Below are 23,768 nucleotides of genomic sequence, written 5' to 3'. Positions count from 1 at the left end.
AATAAGGGCAAAGTCAAAAGCTTCCAAGCGGCAGTCTTTTATTGTTCAATACATAAGTCCAAGCCACGATCATGATCATAGAGTGAGATCATATGGGCAGACGCTAAGAATACAGTCACGCATTTTACATAGATTACTCATAATTTGATGCATGGTTGGATGAATAATCGACGGAAAGATTATTATTGACAGCCAGGTCAAGCGCCATCACTCTAGAGAGATTGAGAGAGATAGACAAAGTGAGCGAGGGGAAGAGATTGTAATACAATCATTTCATTGTCATCAAATGTGAAAAACAAATTCTTAATGGGCTATCGGATAAAAACGGATAAGTTATCCAAAGTTTGGCAAAATGTTAAGGACCAGTGCACAAACAGTTTTACAGAGTATAGCGCAATTTTTAGTTTCATATTATGCCGGACACATTATCCGAATTATCCGAAATGCTCAAGAAACTCAACACCTGAGCAATAATACCACCACTCCTTCAAATTTGCAGTCGCTTGAACCGATTGCCTTGCCTTTAAACCTCGAGAGCATTTAGCTACTGTCTTTAAACGGCATTCAATACTATTGGAATGCAAAAATACTTAAAGAACACAATCCCATTAAAATAATAGAGCTTCCGAAACGTCTATACGTCAATCATAAAATGCAGAACAATCGCAATGGCTTAGCCAAAACTGACAGCAGCCAAATACGCCTCCATACGAAAAAATTCTATAAACTTTTTCGTTTTGGATTTAATTTGTTGGCGGTTTCTTGTTTTTCTTTTGGCGCTCACATGATTTAATGGGATTTCTCATATATACGCGCATTTGTATATTTCTTTTATTATTTTGCATTTATAGATATTGTTGAAAAAAGTTTTTACGATCATCTTTGCTAATTTGTGGCGCTTATTTGCCTTGCAAATTATGAAGTAGCTTCAGTTTTCACACTTTCTTTCGACCACTTGGGCGGGTTTTATTTTTAGAAGCGCGTAAACACAACGATACGCGTTTGATTATAAATGCAAGAAATATACAAAATAAAAACAAAAATTTGCTAAACAATAATTTTGCTTTTGTTTTCTATTTTTTTTTTTATTATTATTATTATTATTTTTTTTTTCGTATACAAACTTTGGCACTGAGAAACTCTTCGCGCAGACCATGAAAATCAAGTGCAGTGCAAGAGCATAAACAAAACTGATCTTCGGCCATGGGTGTTATGGAATGTGTGTTTCATGTGTGTGTGTGTGTGTGTGTGTGTGTGCCAAAAATAGAGAAAACAAATGTTGGTGACTAGAAGAATGCACGCAATACAAACAAATATACAATAGTATATTTAAATACTCTTGAATTTCGTGATAATACAAAGAGTGGCACGTAAAATGCAAGCTGATCTTGACAAAAAATGGTTAAATAAATTTAAAAAAGATTGTTATAAATATATGTATCTTTAATTTGATCTGCGCTCAACAGAAAAATCCTGGCTGGGGTATACGGAAAACATATATAAATATTGGGAATAGTTTATGGATTGGGATAATATTAGAATATGCTTAGGCTCTTCGTGATTTCTTGCTTATCTACTTGCTTAAAGGTCATTTAGACTAGAAAATGCAATTCAAAAGTAAGAACTAAGCAGAGATGGGGAATATGTAAACGAAAATAAATTATGGATAACAAATATTGTTAATACAGCACATATTGTGCCTTACAATATTCATACGCCTTATAAGTGTACACAATTGTTTTGCTGCATTTCATGACATAATGCGTCTTGTCGACAATCGATAAACCTTGACTTGATAATACCCTTTGTTTGCCTGAATCTATTTGTGTATGGGTGACAGCATGAAAGAGCCGTCAAATTGGCGAATGGGCTCATCTATTGGCCATATAAGATGGCGACATTTGTTAACATTATCGGGCGTGCTATAAAACATAAAATATATTGGCCAAGTACTTTGGCTTAAAGCGTCAACTTGGCCTTTAGCTGGCGTATACGTAAGCCTCTATAAGTAGTTCGCTTGACGGTGAACTATGATATTATTTTTAGCAACTGCAGCTGCCTACAAATTCTTATTGCTGCTGCAAATTGTTATTAATAAACGCTTAGCTCAGTTTAGCCAAAACCATTGAGGGTATCGGGCAAAGTTATTTGATATTTTGTTTTATTTATGTTTCGTCTGCAGTTCCTAACGTACACAGACGTGTTACGCCAACGAGTCGTTTTGGAAAAACTCAATGAATAATAAGTGAGTGCACACATTTGTTTATTAATGCACTTTTCCACAACATTAATTATTATTTATTGGCAAACGTGCCGCAGTTCCGCAATGGGCGACCGCCTATGTGTGAAGATTAAGTGCAAAGCAATTTTGCCTAATCGATTTTTACAAACAATAATATAAGTTCATCAATAGTTAATATCATTTGATTTGGTTTTTGTCCATTTACTTGGCTGAAGTGGCAATTCCAATATGATTGATGATAGTGAATAGAAACGCTATTCGTTTTATTAGCTAAGGCAATTAAAGTAATTGAATAAATTATTTAGTTTTATCCGCAAAGAAGACTTAGCATTTGTATCGTATTACAAACTAAATTGACTTGCGGATAAAGTAAAAGTTTATATCCGAACCTCTAAAAAGAACTTGCGTCACTTTTATTACTTGACTAGGAAAACATTTGCTATATTTTATAGATTATCTGTGTAATCAAACATTCGGATAAATTATCATTACCATACGATCTATCTTATAAGGGCTTATCTTCTATGCTGAATATTTGATTCCAATTTTATTCCAATGTCATTATGAATACGTTTCTGGCCTTAAAATTAACTTTCACAATATTTTATGCAAACTATGTTATTAGTTACAGATAATCTTTATCCGAACTAGTTTTTGGTGTGAATTTGTGTGTTGATTAATTTGTTCATACATATGCATGAATCTAAGAAGAAAAGAAGCGTGTAAATAAATTATCCGTTTTTATCCGAACATTTAAAATTAGTGTTTTTGACTGCATAAATAACTTTTGGCACAACCTGTGCCAAAATGGGTTATTATCACAAATAGCTGCTACCCGAGTGAGCTTTTGATGTGAATTTTTGTGTTTAAGCTGCAATTAATACATGAACGTAAACTATTCGTCAGACTTGGTGTGAAATTATATGGGATTAATTAACTGATTTTATCCAACGATCGTTAAAGCAATCACGCCTTTTGAAAAAATATATATAATATTTTTTTTCTAGTAGATAAATGCTTGATAATTAACATAATGGCCCGAGTGGTTACTTATAAAGGCATTGTTATTTTATGAAATTAATTATTATCTTCACATGCAGTCGTCGTCGTCGTTGCTGTAGATTCCTATATGGATGTATGTTTGCACTATGTCATAATCAAGTTAAAAATAAAGCATAATATCACGACGCAAAAAGCCATATAAAATACGAGTACTTATAAGCCAAAGCGATAAATGCAGTTCATATAAACGATGTGAAATACAAAATTGAATTGAAAAAAAGGGAAATAATAAAAGAATTGATAGTATATATGGATGGCATAAAACAATTGACAAAAGAATGCGGCATTTGCTAAATTGAAGTGCCACTGATAAGCCCATAAAAATACATATATATATATATATATATATATATATATAGATGTATATATATATATATGTGCATAAATGAGACGAGGCAAGCGGCCTTTGCGAACACTCAATGCGTGATTTATTGATGCATGAATGAAATGAATGAAATTGAAGCATCAACCCGGCAGAGACAATGACCGCGGTTTGATGAACGTTGAACGTTGTGACTGCACAAATTGAATTAAAGCGACATTCAGCAAAAAGCAAAAAAGAGTAACAAAAAATTAATAATGAAACGCAGCAACTCTTTTAATTTAGCATCGTGGAGCCCATAACTTTTAATAGCCGCCGCTCTGTGATTTATGGCTTTGAATTAGTTGCCGTTCGTTTTAACGTTTTTACGGGCCAGTTGCGCCACGAACAAAAAAAAAAACCTTAATTTTTTCGAATTTCGTCAAACATTTGGCACATTAAAAACAAAGAAAACAAAAGAAAAAAACTGGGCGTGTGCCCTGCAATATTCACAGCTTTGAGTGCATTCAATAAATATGTCTATGAATATACATTTTTTGCCAATGAATAACACGTGTCCGACGTGCAAGAAGGTCGAACGAATCACGAATATGAGTTGAAATCCCACAATCAAGTCAGGCACTCGAATTCAATTTGCCAAGAATAAAACAAAGCCAGAGACCCACTAGAGGCTCAGTCGTAAAAATCATTTAATTGAATGAACTTTTTCAATGACTCGCTTTTCAAATACCCGTAAATTCAGAACAAAACGTTTTCTTTGGTTACAAATCTTTAGGATTAAGTGTAATTAATAAAATTAATTTTTTCAAATAAATAAATATATTTTGCATTTAAATTAGACTATTTTTTAATTAATCCATCAACTTTTACTAAATTCCTTCTTGATACTTTTTAGCTTAATTTTAATAGTAAACCACATAGATCAATTCCTTTTGATATAAAAAGGTTCTTGTTTTCATTTCTTAAGAACAATTACCTCTAATTGCTCATCCACTTTGTTCCTAAACAAATAATATATGCTCTCTCTCTCTCTCTCTCTCTCTCTCTCTCTCCTTCTCGCTCTTTAAAGGTCCTTGCTCTCTCAAGAGAGCTTTTGTTCAATTCCACTTTGTATCATATTCTTGAACGTTTTACGTACAATATAGATCAGTTTTAAATAAAAATCATAATTTACTTTGTTTTTTAAGTCTCCTTTTTTAATTTTTAATAACTATCCTATATACTTTTAAGGCATGAATTCTTCATCTAAAATCATTTTATTTTATATCGTTTAAGAGACTCTTACATTTTAAGCTATGGCAGGGAATACTCCTTCACGTAAGCCCACATCATGTTCTAAATAACTATAATAATAATGTCAGTCATTGGGAACATTAAAATCCATTATCTCACAACAAAATGTAAATGCAATAATAACTGATATCTAAACTATGTTTACGGGTCTAGCCAAGTCGTGCCTTGATTTATTTGAACCTCGATCGCTGGACTGATCAATTGTCAGCGCCGCAGGCACAATAAATATGTTATGAAAATGACAATTTGTCGGCTGACTTATGACTTTATTATATGCAAATTGTGACAAATACAAAAAATACGCAAAAAAAAAGAGAAGAGAGCAAAGGCGCGTTTTGTTTACAGCGTTTGACATTTCAATACATTATTATTGCTGTTAATTTAAGCACAATTTTTTTTGGCATTAGGAAAAATAAACAAAATATAATAATATAAAAATAAAAAAATATGCAACGCACGCGCTGGCGAGAGATCAAGTTCATTGAATTTTCACACTGGCCGAAGACGGCGACAAATAAAAGAAATAACAATTTAAATTTAAAAGAAACGAAAACAAAAAATGTTTTGCACTGTGTGAAAAATAAAAGCAGCCTTGTCATTTAATTGAATATTTTTAGTGTTTTGTGCTGCGAGAGTGCGCAAAAATCGAATATATATATACTATATATAAACAATATATAGAATTTTAAAATAACGATGACAAAATCCTGGCCGATGTATTTTTGTGCAACGCCAAAGAATGAAACAAAAGCGCAAAACAAGACAAGAGCCAGATATATGGGATTGTATTCAGAATTCGTTGTTCTTGCTTTTGTCAGGGGCCATTCGCCCAGGAAGGCAGCCCCATTAGATTAAAGGCGTGGACATATTTCAAGAATTGCCGCCTGTCATCTGATTAATTTACAACGAGATAATTACGGAGACAACGGATAATCTAATAGAATTATCTGCTGCTTATAATTCATCTGGTTGCACTTTGGATAAGAGGGGATTATTTAATTGAATATTGTCTGAGATCTCAAAGATCTAATTTGAATAGTTTCTATTTGCAATATCAAAATAATTAATAACTTCAAGTCCATGTACTTTTCTCGAGACGGATGCGGATAATCAACAAGGCTGGCATAGGTAGAGTATCTGCTAGTCGAGCCGGCTCAATTATTACATTCTTATTTAATTCTACTTTATTATTAAGCCAATTACGTTGGGCATCCGATAAATTTGCCATTGTGTAAAACCTTTCAAGCGTCGGCTTTTTTTTAAATGCATTTGTTATTGCAAAAATGCATCAACAAAAGAAAGATTTATCCGTTTTTATCCGCATCGTTTTATGGTTCATTCATTCATTGAATATGACGCCATACGAATAAAATTTGAAAGCTCATAAATTATGTTAAAAGTGTATAAATATTTATATATGCGAACGCGATTATTCCGATTGCTATTGCGACCTTGGATAATTGAAGAGAGTTTGACCTATGCACTGGGTTAAGGTATTGAAAGCGGATCAAAAAGAACCATAAATTCGAATTGGGGGCAATAGATAATTATTTACTTGGCATTTGTGTAGTTTAAGATAAACGAAAGCCTGCTCAAAGTCCAATTGTGGGTGTGTCAGGGGGTAATTTGTATAGGCAAAACACAAATTCAACAGGCAGTTTTCGGATAACAGTTTTCGGATAATCGTCTGGGCCAACTATAGATAAGAACTTATCTAATCTCTCGACTTGAAGAGAATTTAAGATAATCACAATATAAATTCATATTAAATCAGTTTGAAATTTGGGTTATTTAAATATATATATACGTATAAAAAGCCAGCAGTAAACAGAATAATGATTGGCTGCAACTAGTTTAAATATTTTCAGAGGCAAGAAACGTTATAAATGAAATCTTTATAGACTGCCTAGTATGTATATTAATGGTATTTAGCCCATTAATTTCATGGGTTATTTAACATAAATTGCATAAAATACTTTATAATTATTTGATTAGTAAAACGTCTTTGATTTAGGTTAGTTATAACAGCATTAATATATTTACTAAATCGAATGTTAGTCACATTAAAAAGTACACAATTTCCAAACACCAAAATTAGAAAAAATAAAAACTTAAAAAAAAAAAAAAGAAAAACATACCCAAAAAACAATTGCGTTATTTGCGCCGGCGTCTGGCAGATATTGTGCACATTTAGGGTGCGGGGGCGGGCGAAGAGCATGCTGGGACTGCTGCCCAACAGACTGGGCAGACAGGCAGCCTCTGCCAAAATGGCCGATGTGGAGTTGCTGCGCAGCGTTGTGTAGGCGCGATAATGCGCAGCAGCGCCAGGCGCAGCAGCAGCAGCAGCCGCAGCAGCGGCGGCGGCAGATGTTGAGCGCAGCTCGACTGCAGTTGTGGTCTCTTCCAGCGTTTCGACCAGATCTTCATCATTGTCTAGCTGCATGGGCTGGTTGCAGGAGTTGATGCTGCTGCTGTTGTTGTTGTTGTTGTTGTTGCCATTGTTGTTGTTGCAATTGTTGTTGTTGTTGTTGTTGTTATTGGTAATTGTTGACTTGGCATTGCTTCGCAGTTTGATGTAGCCGTTGTTGTTGTTGTTGTGATTGTTGCGATTGTTGTTGATGAGATTTGGTATTTTGGCGCGTTGATTGTTGATTCTGCTGTTGTTGTTGTTGTTGCTGCTGTTGCTGCTGTTGTTGTTGTTGCCATTGCCGTTGCCAATTGCTTGTGTGGCCATTGTACTGCTGGCGTTGTTGTTGCTGTTGTAACGCTGTTGCAAACGCATTTTGGCCAATTTGCTGCGCATTGAACAATGTTTAATCGAATTGTTTGTCAGGCTTTATGTCAGTTGCGCACACATTTTGGGCAAACATTTCTGAATACAATGCACAACTTGTCTGATGTGTTTTGTTTTTATTTTTAATTATAATGTTTTATGTGTTTATGAGTTTGTTGTTTCTTTTCGTATTTGCCGGCGACAACATTTCACAGAGGCAGCTTTCACTTTCAACTAAAGAATTTTTTGGGTGCGCAAAAGAAAACAAAACAGTTTTTAACAACATAAAACAAACGAAAGGCAAGGCAATATATATTTATTTTTTTTTTGATAAAGTCGATGTATATACAGGAATTATATTATTTTTCCACACTTTTTTTTTTTTTTTACTTTTTTTGTTAGCAACTGTGGGCGTGTGCGCGTTGGCAAATATTTGTGTGTAAATATTTGGCTGTGCTTCTAATTTTTTGCGCGCGTTTTAAATTGATTTCTTATATATGTTTTTTGTGCTGTGAAGCGCGCACGCCAGCGCCTTTTTTCATATTATTATAAATTTAGAAATGATTTTATATGCATGTATAAGTTGTGTGTGTGTGTGTGTGCTTGCACGAACGGAAGTCGCCTCACACAACATACACAAAAGCACTCGAAAGCGCGCAGCTTTTAACAGAGACACGAACACACGGCGAATACGCAACGTTGTGAACGCGTCGAGCCAACGTTGCCGAATGACTTCCCAAGCACAACAAAGCGCGCAGAAGTACTGCGCTCAGCGCGTCGCTGTTGCTGCTGCTCGGCTCTGCTGCTGTGAGCGCGCGCGCACGTGTGCCTCTCTCTCTCTCGCTCTTACTTTGCGGCTTTCGCCTATGCGCGCGCTCTCGCACAGCAGCGTAACGTGTTTTATTTTATGTGCTATTTGTTTTTGGCTTTTGATCTCTTTTTGCTGTTGTTTCGTTGTTTTGTTTTTTTTTTTTTTTTTGTTTTTAAACAAACATTCAATCAAATGCTGTCCATCTTGTGCTCAGCATCCAACGCGCGTGGGCAGCTTTCGATTGTCGAAACGTAAATTTTTTTTTGTGTTTTTTTCCATATCGATCGATCGAATGGGTTTCATAGCAACTAGCAAAATGCTCGTAAATTGCACAATTTGAAAGCAACGCACAATGGCAGCAGAACCATAAAATTGCCAACAAAAATTGAAGTCGCATTTCGTGTGCACATCATAAAATTTCATTTGAAATTTTGATAATAAATTTAATTTTTAAATTTATATGATATACAATTACCTACTATTGTATTCTAATTGCAGCAAATACTTCTTTCAACAAGCTAAATTTATCTTTTAATATGACATAATCCCATCTTCTGATATTCTCTCAAAACTCAAATTGCATATTTGTTCCTTTAATTCTTGATAATATATAAAACTTTTTCTATAATTAAAAACAAACTACGCTTTAATAAAAAAGAAAGTTATAACTAAAGAAAGTTGTAACAAAATATGGCATTTGGCAAACTTATGAAAGAACTTCGAAAGAATAGATCTTGAATTTTTGGGAGAAGCTGAAAGTAATTTGAAATCAAATATTTTCATCAAAGAAGTCTCATAGTTTTGCCCATTGTGCGTGGCTTTCTCTTTTTTTTTTTTTTATTGTGCATTTTCAAACAAATTGTTTGGCCTGCAACAATGAAAGTTATTATAACGAATGGGAATCATAGTTTTTTTTTTTTTGCCTCCATTACCCTTTTTTCTTTCGGGGTGCTTTAACTATACAATGACTAACTCTTGCAACTGCTCCTAATTACAAACAATTGTGATTACTCATTGGCATTTTAGATTGTGCAAAATACAACAAAAAAAACTGGTAGTTTCGGCCAATGTGACTAACAATCGGGCCAGATAAGTTACGCCGATAAGGCCCAAAAGTGAGGATTCGTGAGTGCAAAAAATGCCAACAGCTGCTCCTTAAATAGGACCAACAGGTAAATATGAATTGTGTTCAATGGTATTTCCGCACGCCAGAAATTATGATTTCATGTGATTGTCAGCAGCTGTTTGTGGGCGTGTGTAAAACAGACAGACTAGCCTATATGCATGTATATATATATATATATATATATATATATATATGTATCTATAAGATATATATGACAATCCAAATGCCAAATTTAAATACAAACAATAATTTATTGACGCCGCTCGAAATGAGATTATGAGCGCGTGTAGGTGAATGAATATTTGAAAAAAACAAAATAAAAACTGGCACAGAAAAGAGGGCGTTGCTTTAAATATTATAATGTATGTCAGGGTTTGCTCTTGGCACTTGTGCCATGCGAAAGTTCAAAAAGATTCGCGCACATCTATACACCTATATATATATATATATATGTCTATTTTTTGGCCAAAATAATTTTAGAGATATTGTTGATGCTGTCATGTACGCGCCTTAAATGAGCATTTTGCGATGATGCCATTTTGTTGTGGGTTGCCTTTTTTTCTCGCTTATTAATGATCTATTGAAAACACCGAAAACACAAAAATGAATGGTCTGTGAAAAAGGTGAATTCGTTTAATAAAAATAGCTTACAAATTGTGAATGCAAATAAATACGGATAACATGTATGTCTGTCTGGATAAGACAATTAAAGATTTGGATAAAATTGAGCTGGATAAGTTCGGATAACACAAAAGTTGACTAGAACAGGTTTATATTAATGAAACATCCCAAAACGGATTATAAGCTAGGGATTTGATTGACATTCGCAAACCTTGAGATCTTTTATTAAATTGATATTCTAAAACTAAGATTCCTGGGTTCGGATAAGACTGGATAAGGAAATATAAGTTTGTCAATGAAACATCCGAAATCGGAAATAAATTAATATTTTAAGACTGCGATTTTTGGGTTCGGATAATACCGGATAAGATAATATACAACTGTTAACGAAACATCCCATCGGGCAAGAGCGGATAAGCTAAATTATAGTGTGTGCATTTTGCATTTGGGAAAATAAATAAAAAAATCTCGGAAATAATTAAATTCGATATCAATTTAGAAATTAGTAAGGAAATAAATAATGGGGATATATTTAGAGCTCGATAAATTCGGATAACAAGAAAACAATTGCATTTATTACAATAGTAATTAATTAAAAATAGTATAATTGCATTTCTTTTATAAAACGCTGATATTAAAGTATGAACTGTGTCATGGGGAAGGTTTTTAGAGCTTGCATAATTTTGAATAGCAATAAAATAACTGAGTAACAACAATTGAATATAGTTTTATTGTTGGTTTTTCTGGCTCATGGGACCCTATTTTATTCTAATAGGTGATTCAGCTAATGAAACCAATCTCGAACAATATTTACGCCGACTGCGCAGTACATTAAAACTCGATCAAAGTTAATCATTTAACCGTGTCAGCTAATTTGCAAGAAATTAGGCGTTTGATTAGCGTCAATCGCCGTGTGTGTGTTTTTTTTTCTCTGTCTGCCAAATAGCTATTTGTTAGATGGGGTGAGTAAGTCCGAGTAGAACATAACATGCGAGAGTAGAACATAACGACGAGTGAGTACGCTGTTCAAACTCATTTAAAGATATTTTAAAATTAAATAGGTTAAGTCATTCAGAATATCAGAGAGAGAAAATATATATGCAAGAGCATTAATCAACAAACTAATTTGGACTTGAAAAACATCGAGAATTGAATTTAAAAAATAAACGTGCTATCGAGTTATATAAAACGTAATTGTTGATGTTTTTGCCTAAAACGATTCAAGAAACTCAAGAAAAAACTGCGTCTGAAAAAGGTGAACAATTGATTTTTATCGATCAAACTGATTAAATGACAATCGATCAGGCTCTGCTTAATCGAAAATCGAACAATCATATATCGGAAACTATAGTGTATAATACCCCATTGAAAGACTTTGAGTATAGGGTGTAAACAAAGCTCTTCAACTAAATAGTTGAACGCATTTGCAAATTGGTCACGCCAAACTAAACGACGCATCGAGCACATTGGCGTCTCTCTTGTACCTGTGGACGGGCGGGGGGAGATTCGGGGATTTGGTGATGGGCTGATTGGCAGCTGATTGCCAGTTGATTGACAAATTGTGTGTGTGTGTGTGTGCACCTTGGAAGGTTTGTCGCCTTAGTCTGGCATTGCTCACATTCTGCTGGCTATTTACTTTTATATAGTTTTTACATTTTTGTTTTAGTTGTTTTTTATGCTTTGTTTGGCTGTGATAAGCGCTGGCCCGATTACTTTATGCGCAAATATTTCACGACAATTCAATCAAGAAAGCCTGCCATAGACATGCATACACAAATAAGTATATATATATATTTATAGATAAGTCTCGAAAGGCTTGGATAACAGGGCGCAGATAAAAAGCACAGAAACACAAAAAGAAAATAAAAAAAATAAACCTTAGCCAGAAACTGTATGCCATAAATATTATTTGCATACGCTGCGTATGTGTGATATTTATTTAAAACTAAAAAAAAAAAAAAATCATATGAAGAGCAAAAGAAACGCCAGAAAATTAAATACAATTTTATCGCGCGCAAACACAAACGACCTTCAGGCCTTGCCTTTGCGGCCTCCTCTCAGCCAATTTTGCCCGACGCGTTTTATTTCCGTTTTGCTTTAATTGCTTTTTTTTCACTAATTGTTTTGGGCTTTGCACTTCCTTCGGTTCTGCAGTCTTCTTATTGACTCCTACATGCCCCTCTTATTGTTATTGTAATAAATGCGTAAATTTCTTTTAATTTCTTTTTTTTGCGACGTCTCCTACTGCTGTTATTGTTTACAATGTCAACGCTTCCACGAAAGAGACAGCGGAAGAGAGAGAGCCAATTCTGCAACTCTCTCTCTCTCTCTCTCTTTAAGCTTAAACAGAAGAGTAACCGCAAACAAAGACATGCGAATTGTGATAAGCCTATTTCGGGCATAGCAGACGATTTGATACTCTTGTTAGAATTGTAACAAATTTTACAGCGCAGCAAAATATTTTCGATACGAAAAGTTATCTGGTAAAGTCTTATAAAATAAAATATGGGTACGAAATAAAATTGAGCAACTTTTCGCTAATAAATATTAACTATTTTAAGATGTTTGACATGGATTTAGTTTCGTTTTACTTCTGGAAAAGAAAAAACTATTTTGTCAGATAATTATTTATATTTCTTAATATTTTTTCCATTCTACAGAAAAACAATTACAATTGATGTTCATAATCGTTAAGTCAGGCAAGAAAATCTGTCAAGTTTGTCTGCGCTTTTTTCTTACATTCTATTTAATTAATATGCCCAATTAAATAGAAATATAAAAACAAATAAATAAATTTAATCAAGTATAAATTTATATTTTATACTGAACAACATATATTTTCTAATAATTTTATATTATACTTTAATTAAACTTGACTTTATAATTTATTCATTTTATAAACAAAAAGGGCAACGCGATTAAGTTCTCAATTTAAATAGCTTAACGATTTTAAATATATTTATATTTATTTTACATTTATATATTTATAGTTACTTATTTTTTAGTCATTAAAAAAAACAACCGATCTGGCAACATCTGTGCACGTTAAGTTGGCTGCGCCTAAAGATCTTGTTAAGAGTTGAAGATTAATTTGTCTTTTCTCGTTAACCGGAGTTTCGTTTTTAATGTACATTTTTCTTTAAATTCGAATCATAAAAGGCTCCGCATTAGTTTTTATAGCCGGTTATCATAATTATAATATTCTACACAGACTAGTGGGTAGATGCTTCAGTAATTCCCATATTATTTTTATATTCTTCGCCTTTTCAAAAAGCTTTGAGAAATATTTTCTTTAAACAATTTGCACTAAAAAGTTTATACAGAAAATCAGACACGAAATTGCATGTTATTAATTATTTGATAAATGTTTAGACCTATTTCCTGATGCGCACAGAATTGTATGCATATATATTTCTGGTTAGGGTATAAGTTATTACAGGGACTGCAGTTGTTTTTTCTACGTAACCTTTGTGAACAATGCTCGTTCGTGTGTAATTCGCTTAAGACAACAAAAATATTTATTTAATCTTTATAAGCAGCACACACTTTATTTACTAGCAAATTTTTCACTGTTTTGTTTTTGTTGGCAACTTTGTTGATGTTTAACAATGAAATTGTGTTTTTCGCCTAAAATTTATCAACGCTGCAGCGTGCCATTGTCTTTCGTGTATTTCCGTGTTAATCAAATTAAGTGCGAAAGTGGATTATTGTCAAAATGTGACAAACAACCTAAAATAATAATAATAAAAACAATAACAAGCCATTCGCTTGCGGCCGAGCCAAAATGGGAATGATAAATCGTTGGGGCATAATGCACTTTCGACTCGTGTCGGGCGGGCATTGCAATTTACGGCCAGATATAGATATAGAAACAGATATAATAGCTTAAATGAGATATATTGCAATAGTAATTGACATTGGCTGATGTCATACCAGAAATGCATAATAATAATCTTCCTGAAGATTGCAGTAATTTTTCAAAATTAATAAAAAAAAAAGCCAATTGCAACGGGCTTGATCTATTAGTTCTTGGAAACTATTCTGCAGTATTTCTCTGAGACAATTAAAGAGTTATTTAGCACAAACCAGCAATACATAAGTTTTCGTTGCATTAAGGCAAATAGGAAATCAAAGCGGAAAACTTGTTGTTTTTCGGTACATCGAAGCTGTAATGTGAAAATAGTGAAACTCTGATATACTGACGTTAATAAAAAGCAGAAAGTTTGAAAAAAGAGAATATTATGCCATTTAGGAACCTTCTTTTCAACAATTTTCCTTAAGTTCTCCGATTTTAATGAGATATTGTATACATATAGGGAATATGGGGAAACTTTTAAATGCCGAGTTTGATCAGGATATACTGGATCCGAAAGGTTCCGATATACATATGTATATATTTATGTATTGCCTGCAACAAGAGACGAACCCAAGCAAAGCTTAAGACGAAAGCTTTGGAACTGAGTCTGATCTAGAATATATGTATCTATTTTATTATAAAAAATTTATTATAAACCCTCGACAAGAGTATTGGAATATGTGATGTAGCCTTAGAGTTTATACCATTTATGAAAATATTCTAATTTTTAGAGTTGTCTTTACAATAAATTCAATATGTATATGCTTCATTTTAAATTAATGTTTAATTAAAAGCTTCTTATATCTGTGTTATTCTATGGGTTATAATGGAAGGGCATGTCTTCCCCATAGTCCATAAAGATACATTTTCCAAACTCAGCAAGGAGCTCTTTGAATTTTGAGAAAGCTTCCCAAATTCAGAAGCGTGAACTCTATTTCTACGAAGCGTGTTGCATCGTGAATTCATCGAAAATCTTCTTTCTTACAAATCCGATTTTGCGGATTTTTACGTTTTTAGCAAATTTTATCTGATTTCCACGAACGACTATCTTAATCAAATATCGTAAGATTAAACTTTACCAGAACATATTTCTTTTTTAAATAACTTTTGTTATTGTTGCTTCACTTTATGTAGAAATATTTAGAGAACTTCCTAATTGTAAAATTCTAGTACAAACTTCTTAATGCAATAAACTCTTAATTCTATTTAAAATTGTTATCTTTTCCCTCTTTTTTAATTTCCAAATGATTTCCCGAAGATCTCAAACTTCCTCATTAAACCCAATAAACTTTTTTATACTTTAGCGTAAACCGACTTTTTAATTGTAAATTGTATTTCCTGTGCAATTCAATAAAGTTTAAAAACTCGTTTCGTTGAAAACTTTAACACATTTGTTAATTGTTTTTCTTTTAAGACGTTGCCTTGAATGTTGACATCGTCGGATTGCTGTATTTTATGTTTTGACCCATTCTTCCAGATACGCGGTCAAAAACGAAACCAACCAAGGTCCACATTCCGTTAGACGGTGACCCAATCTAACGGGCCAATGGCGAAATTGGCATAAATAATGAACAATTTGTTAACAATTTCCTGAAAGCTGCAAAGCTAAAAGCACAATGCGAGAAGACGGAAAAAAAACTTAACTAACGGAGCAAAGAGCGTTGCTTAGGTCATTGACCAAAAAAAGAATAAATGTTATTGTAAAAAAAAAAAAAATAAGAGAGCGAGAGAGAGCCACCAACAAAAGCGCTGCCGTTGGCGCTCTCTTGCCGCCTCTCGCTCTCGCTCTGGCGTCGAGCACGTTTTCCAAGAAAAAGCCAACGACGCCACTTTTTGTGAGTGTGCGTGTGTGTGGGGAGCTCTCCCACAAGCACGCACACGTCGACACACGGTCTATGAGGGTTGCCTCTTTGCTTTTTTGGCAAAGCCAACAACAATAATAATAATAATAATAACAATAACAACAACAGTAATAGCAACAATAGCACGCAGCAACAACAACCATACAAAGGAAAGTTGTTTTTGTCGTTCTGTAGCGCCGTTGTACGGCACAAAGCGGTGCGCGCTTACGTCATTCATAAAAATAAAAACGCAGCGCAAAGAGCAAACGAGCAGGGCCGCTGACTAGCTGTCTCGCTCACACCCTCTCTCTCACTCTCTTTGTTGTTGGTGTTGCTGCTGCTGTGCGTTTTCGAGTGTTGTTCTTGTTCTTGCTGCTGCTCTGAGCGTTCTCACTTTGCTATTTACCTGAAGAATATTTTAACCATCTTGTTTGGCATTATTTCATGGGCTGTCGTTTGCTGTTGCCACGCTTATTTTATTATACATTTAATCAGTTTGAACTACATTGCCACGGATATCGCGTTGTTGCTTTTGTTTTAACCGAGCCGCAGGTTTTGTTTTGCACACACACAAATCTACTACTTTTCGCTTTGATTTTGTCGTAGCACTGAGCTTCTTGTCATAGGTGTGAGAAAAAGTTTACAGCTGTCCCTTAAAGGCATTTGTTAATCGTGTGGCCACCCCAATCTATCGCACGTCATAACGAAGTTTCACATGGCTGCACGATACTTTGTCACATCTTTGCTGTTAAATTCAGTTTCAAACCAGAATGTGTTATATATATGTTTTTGTGTTCAATATTTCATACAATCTGTTCCTGTTGTTTTTGCATATCAGATAAGCACCTAACCGAATTTTTAAAGTATAACATCGGGCATACATAGATGTAGGTTGCAAACTTTCAAAAAAATAGCTATAAAGTTAACAGTCTGTAAAATAAATGTTTTGCTCAAAATGGCACCGCTGTTATGTTACAGAGTTGTCACAGTTGCTGCTATAGATGGCGTGATGTAGCATCGAGCAATACGACATGTTAATGCCGCGAAACTGTAAAAATACACCATTCAAACACGTGTATAAATGTGAAAATATATATATAGATACGCATAATGATGAACACATGGAAGTCATTAATTAAACACAAGAAACAACGGTAATGTGTGGCGGCTTTATATTACCAGTGCCCATCACTTTGTTAGGGTTTTATCACTTAGCTGCCGGCTTTCATTGTCACTTGCAATATCTTAATTGCAAGCTCGCCGCCGTGTGTGTCGATATCAGACGTTCTTTTCAGAAGCTGCTCTTCTTATTGTTTGCTTTTAATTGCAATTACCTGTCAGATTAATGCACAACTTCTCCCTCTTCATTGTAGCAACAACAAGCAGTTGGCGCCACCTGCCGCCAACCACAGCGCAACACATTTGCATTGTTTAATTGCCACTCAAAAGCGCCCCCTACCCGCCCACACACGCACACACTTACACAGTTGGGCCTCTCAGTTTCACAAGTGCCGCATTTCTTAATGAATGTGCAACAATGGCAACTCAACTCAACTCAACTCTGCGTGGTGCTTATCCTTTCTGACCACACCAGTTGCACCACCTGTACATGCGTTACTGGAGTGCCAGTGAAGAGGAAGAAGATGCTCTTTCGTTAAGTGCATTTAATGCCAAATTGACATATTCTTAAGTTCCTTTAAAATTGTTTGCTTTAATCAATATCAATAGAGTAAATGTTAATCTATTATTTTTTGGGCTACTCAAGGGTCTGCGCAGTAAGAGTTTCTTTCCGATACTCGATAACTTGCCCTGTTTTCAAGCAATCGATAAGAATCGATATATGAGGCATAAGGCGATGTCAAGACAGTTGCGAGTTTTGTTTGTCTTCTTTTATCTTAACAAATGCTTATATAAAAGATCTAGCATATCCTGATCCGCATGATGTCCCGACAATGGCACCCTTTCTTGTTATATATTATAGTCTATATAGCCATGTCCGTCCGTCCGTCTGTCTGTTTCTATGCGAACTAGTCTCTCAGTTTTAACGATCGAATATTAAGTTTTTGTATGAAAAAACATTTTGTTTTTTAAGATATCTTGACCAAACTCGGCATTTATTCGTTTTACTATACTCCTTATATATATGCAAAATCGTATTAAGATCGGACCACTATATCATATAGCTGCCATAGGAATGATCGGTCGAAAACTAGGTTTTTTATTAAAAACCCTTTTTGTTTATCAAGATTTTTTGATCAAACTCGGCATTGACTATTTTCCCCGTGTTTCTGAAAAGGTTGGGTCAGCAAGGGTATTAGATATTCTAGCCTTTCTTTCTCGTTTTTTATTCAAATAAGTATTATGAGTAAGTATTACTCTAAAAAAAAAAGGTCTGAAAAGTATTTAGTTTTTTTCTTATCCCAAACTTGAGTTTAAGTTTTGGACTCACCGTAAATTTTACTGTGTTGCCTACAATTTTATTTTAAAGTTTTATTATTTTGTATTGTCCTTTAGGACTTGCACTTCCGCGCCTGTAAGAGAGTCTGTTCATATGTTCTCAATATGTTCTGCCCCTCAATTCCTACATACAGGGTATCTTCTAGTGAGCAATCCCGTCTAGAGCACGCTTACTTCAAACATTCAAAAATGCCCAACTTATGCGTTAAACAACTTTTGCTCAATTAGCGTCAAAAGTGCGCATAAATAGACTTTGGCAGAATTCACTCCTGTGAAGGACGACAGCTCCTCGAGGAGCAGACGCTGACCACCAGGAATCAGGCGGATAGAAGCCAACGCATGGCTCGTTAGCTGCCCCCGCCCTCCCCCACACGCTTGGCAACAATGTGGAGCAAAAAGCAGCAATGAAAAATTTCGTTATGCAATTTAATTTTGGGTCGAAGCAAAAAAAAAGTGGAAGGAAGGTGGAGGAGGGGAAACAATAACAAAATATGAAGCCGCCTTGTTAACCCTCCGGTGGTAACTTGTGGCATTAAGTTGGCCAAATTGAATTACTTAAGCATTTGGGCTTTGTTTATTCTAAGGGTGCGCCCCATGAAATGGTAACTGAGCTGCTTCTTCTTCTTCTTGTTGTTGTTGTTGAGTTCGACTTGGTCCATTGCTCTGTTGATTTTTGGCTTTTAAAAGATTGCGACAATACGTTTCCCAGCGGGGAGAGGGAGGTGGGGGGGGGGGGGGGGGCATATGTTTCATGTGCAATTAACTTTTTTTGCCTCACTGTTGAATTATTAAATCGATGTGGCTGAAGACCGAAAACTTTCTGAAGAAAGTGTGAAAAATAAAAACGAATCCAACAAATCAAGAAAGGAAAATAAAAATTCCAGAAAAACAAATATCTATTGAAGAAAAGTAATTACAGGTATATAAAAAACTCAGTCCTGCGTTTAAAATGAATATGCATAGAGATTTGATCGAAAGTTGTAGAGCTTGGAGATTTTGATCCATGTCTATAGACGATTTATATTATAATTAAGCCAGATTTCGATGACAAATTGCTATAAGCAAACCTCGTGAAAATCTGATGAACTTATGACATTTTGCCCTATGTCTATGTAGGACAATATCGAATATGGCCCGGCTTTGCCCGTGGCACGTTCAAAACAAATTCTCTCAAAGAGCTTTGAAAATAAGTTTGAAAACGATCGGACGATAAGCAAAAAAAAACCTTTACACAACAGTTTTGAGTTAAATCGCCTTTTTTGTGGATGGAATTTTCCAAATCGCGGAAACACGGTTTTATTACTAAACTGAAAAAGAGCAAGCCAAGCTGGCTTCTAATTGTATTATAATACAAATATAACACTTAAATTGAAAATGAAATGAATAACAATAAACAAGTAAGAGGTTCTAGTCGGGAGCTCCCGACTAGCGGATACCCTGAACCCTCTTCTTCCAACATCGAATACATATATATATTCCATTTTGTCAGGTGACTCTAGCTCTTATTATTTATCAAAATTGCCCAAAAAACAGGATATCGATATCGATTTAATCGATTGCTTGGAAGCGGAGTGAGTTATCGATTATAGGAAATAAGCTGCGCAGGCACTAGGAGCACCTACATTTCAAGTCTCTAGCTCTGAGATCCTTGCGTTCATACATACGGACGGGCGGACATGGCTAGATCGACTCGGCTATTGATGCTGATCAAGAATATATATATATACTTTATGGGGTTGGAAATGCTTCCTTCTGCCTGTTACACACATTTGCATTTTGCACAAATACAATGTACACTTATAGCCATTTTTAATGGGTTCAGGGTATAAAAAAGATAAACCAAATTAACCTATTTTACTATCTAAATACTTCTTTTTTTTTTAAATGCAATTAGGTTCGAACGAATTAGTTTTATTGTGCATTCTATTGGGTTTTAAAGAATTTTGTCAATGCCCATTGAATTAACCTACAGTTCTTTTGTGCTGCAAGGTAAGTTTTTACGTATTCAAGGTATGAACTGTGCATTCTATAGCCAAAAAATAAGTTGCGTATGTTACATTAAACGAATAAATTTGTATGCATGTCGGCAATGTGAGTGAGCAAATTTGATTTGATGTTCATTAAATAAAAAGGAAAAATAAAAAAAAAAAAACAAACAAACACACAGAGCCAGATACATTTGTAGCTTTGGCCTGATGTCGTGTATTTGGGATTGGCCTATGCCAGTGGGGGGCGGTGCGGGGCAGTGCCACCCGGGGCGCTATCAGCACTCGGCAAGAGTGGTGCAAGTGGTTGTCAAGTGGTAGGCACCCGGCAACCGGCACCCAGTCGCACTGTGGCACTTCTTTATGCATATTAAGATGCCCGGCTGGCTCGGTAGCTGGTTAACTTAATTTACCCTAACTAGGCAACGAGGGAGGGAGGTGATGAGGTGGTGAGGGGGGTTTGGTATCTGCAAGAACCCTTCCAGCGGCGTGTTAATGGACTTAATAAAAAATGCAACATTTTGATTTAATTTAATTGAAATTCACGCCACTCGAGCAACTCCATTAGGCAGAAACGTGTCCAACATCCAACAGAACGCGACACAAATCAAATTACCAGGGCTGTGTGTGTGTGTGTGTGTGTGTGTGTGTGGGCGAGGGGAGTGCGGAGTTGTAAGGTCGGCTCAATAAATATTGTCAAAACACTTGTCAAATGACTAAACAAAGCGTCGAAGTGGTTGGCAGGAGGCGTGGCTGTCGAGCAAATAAGCCTGTGGATACAGTTTGAAGAGCCCGGTCCATGGCCGAAATTCTTGAGTGGGCGTGCCTATTGACACGGCCACGAAATTAAGCAACATGGCCAGCGGGGGTCTTGGTTGCGTGGATCGTGCGCATTGGCAGCTGACTGCAAATCAATTTGATTCGATTTAAATTTAAAAGCATCTGCAAGACGTCGACGACGACACATCAGTGGCTGCCCCTGCCCCTGCCCCTGCCACTGCCCCTGCCCAGCTCCTTCTATCCGCACTCCCAAACTCTGCCCCTTGGCGTTGATCTTGCGCGTGATTTTCATGTTGAGGTCACGTGCTGGCGACGCGTGCCATTGACATAAGTTTCCAGTTTCGAGTTTTGGCCAAAGGGGGTTGGCAAACGGGCGCATGGCCGTCTTGTAAAGGGCTTGTTGCATAGCCATTTCTTCTTCTTTTTCTTTTTGCTTTACTTTCATTTTTGTTGTTGCTGTTGTAAAAGGGGGGGTGTTTGGTTGTGACATATGTGCAGGCCTGCGTGTTAAATGTTTGATTTAGCTATCAGTTTAATTCTATTAGTCGAACAGCTTTCCCACTCATGCATTTGCCTGCTCTGTTTGCACTCGTGTCGCTGATGCTCCTGATTAGGGACAGCAGCCACTTTTGCTAACAGTTCAAATTATCTCTAAACACACACTGACACAGTACAGTAGATAGTAAAGTACTAGAATATAGATAGTTTTGTGGGAGAAATGGTGAGAAATGGTATCCAAAAAGTGCAGCTCTCTCGATTTGTGTATATATATATATATTCATCAATTGAGGCGACAATTTCGGCTGACAAACAGGCAGATTTAGATTGATTCCACCTGATTCCGTATAAATAAACTTATGCAAGTCGCAGTTGCCGCCTTCTGTTTCATTCATCTGGAAATGGGCACTCGTTGCAGTGTTTGTGTCCGGCTATGAGAGATGGACGCTTATGGGAAACAGTTACACTTTTTTTTATATTTTCAATAGCTTGAACTTAATTGAAGGTATGTAATTAAATAGAATAAATATTATTTATATTTTTATTGCTCTATGAAAACTAACTTTCTGTAAAAAGTAACTTTCTCTGAACATTTTTTGTTATTAGGGCCAACAACTTCCTAATATATCAAATAATTCTTTTTTGTTGCTTAACTTTTGTTTAACGAACTTTTTTAATCATTCCTCAACTCTATATCAAATAAAAATATGAATCAGAATTGATAAACAGACCAACTTCATTGATATGAATATAAAATATGACTTGAGGAGTTGTCCGTCTTGCGAGACTTCACTGTACATGCTCTAATGGTCTTTTAATGTGAACGGGCAACAAATTTACATGATTAAAAACTAAAACAAATTGCAATAAATTACATTACGTGGCATTATTAATATTTTATCTGTTTATCTATTGCAATTTATAATACAAATAATATTAAAATAATATTAGCTCATAATAATGATGAAAATTATTGATGCAATTCGTCGTATGCATTAAAAGTTTCCTTTCTATCCACTCAATCGTAATTTCGTCTCATTTATGAATTTATGATTTTTATTTTATTCCGTAATAGTATAAATAATTGTTAACTTTTTGGGGTTTTAGCAAATCGCAAGACCTATGAGCTGCAATAGCCACAATCAGACAGGGGCTGGCTGAACTTTAGCGATTTGTCGAACGAGGCAAACTTTTTGAAAGTAATAAAACTCAGAATACATCCTGTCAAATGTCGCGGCATATCAAGGAGTAAGGACCCACCTGGACGTGGGTGTTGCCAACTTCTTAACATCTCGGGACAAGAAGCCCGCCTTTGAGGTGTCAATATACAAAAGGATGTCTGACGTTTATTGGCCTGCAGCTGAGGCATATAAGTTCTTTGGGTGGCAGAGCGGACAAGAAAAGCACATGTACACACACGCGCACACGCACACACGCACACACGCACACACGCACACGTGAAAAACTGAAAAGCGAGACACATGTTCTGGAAAACGGATGTGCGCCAGGGGGGGGGCAGCGCTCTGTTTGTATTTTGTGCAAATACTTAACAGTTTGTTATTTCTATTTCAAGTCAATATGGCAAAAGTAAACAGGGTGGGGTTCGGCATAGAGCGGGGCGGAGATATATATTTTAAGTGGCACAGCTGACGCTTGGGTTTAAAATTTCTCATGTCGCGGGTTTTCCATCAATTTCTTTTTTTTTTTTTTTTTTGGCGACAACTTGTCCAAACACTTTGTGTGGCTTTCTTCAGCCCAAATATTTGAATTGTTTTGAATTTCCCAGCAACACAAAAAAAAAAAAAATGGAAAAGAAACAATATTAAAAACGATAAGAGAAAAGAAAAAGCGAAAAGCATTTTTAAAGTGCTGTAAAATAGTCGCAGTTGGTTGTCGAACCGTGCGACCTGTGCGTCCGAGTGTTGCCAACTCGCGCGATGATTTTGCGTGGCGCGTTTTGTGTTTCAAGTGTGGGCCAAGCGGGGGCTGGTAGGGCACGCAAGCCGTGGCGGGTGGCGGGTGGCGTTCACATCCTGGCCGTGCCGGGCAGCGAGGCGTGTGGCGCGCTCAAGTGCGTGCTTGAAAATACAAAAATTTTTCA

General features: G+C 35.6%; 1 protein-coding gene and 1 long non-coding RNA gene across 4 annotated transcripts in view; one reads left to right on the top strand and one right to left on the bottom strand.

Annotated features, from left to right (window-relative positions):
* Positions 1-16,551, bottom strand: part of raw — a 35,319-nt gene extending 18,768 nt beyond the window's left edge. Inside the window, exons 1-2 of one of the 2 annotated variants that reach the window (XM_032437869.2) lie at positions 16,354-16,551; positions 7,058-7,926 (exon numbers count right to left, since the gene is read on the bottom strand). In XM_032437869.2, coding sequence (XP_032293760.1) covers positions 7,058-7,722 — 665 coding nt within the window. In that variant the 5' untranslated portion in view covers positions 7,723-7,926; positions 16,354-16,551. The remainder of the gene's footprint in view (positions 1-7,057; positions 7,927-16,353) is intronic. The other variant, XM_015169683.3, reaches the window with a different exon arrangement.
* The window catches only part of LOC138911274 (uncharacterized), a 33,748-nt gene continuing 19,515 nt past the window's right edge, over positions 9,536-23,768 (top strand). For both annotated transcript variants that reach the window (XR_011416746.1, XR_011416745.1), the window contains exon 1: positions 9,536-9,675. This is a non-coding gene — a long non-coding RNA (uncharacterized lncRNA). The remainder of the gene's footprint in view (positions 9,676-23,768) is intronic.

This window comes from Drosophila virilis, chromosome 4 (genome assembly GCF_030788295.1).
Source record: "Drosophila virilis strain 15010-1051.87 chromosome 4, Dvir_AGI_RSII-ME, whole genome shotgun sequence".
Lineage (NCBI taxonomy): Eukaryota > Metazoa > Arthropoda > Insecta > Diptera > Drosophilidae > Drosophila > Drosophila virilis.
This window is presented reverse-complemented; position numbering and strand designations above follow the sequence as displayed.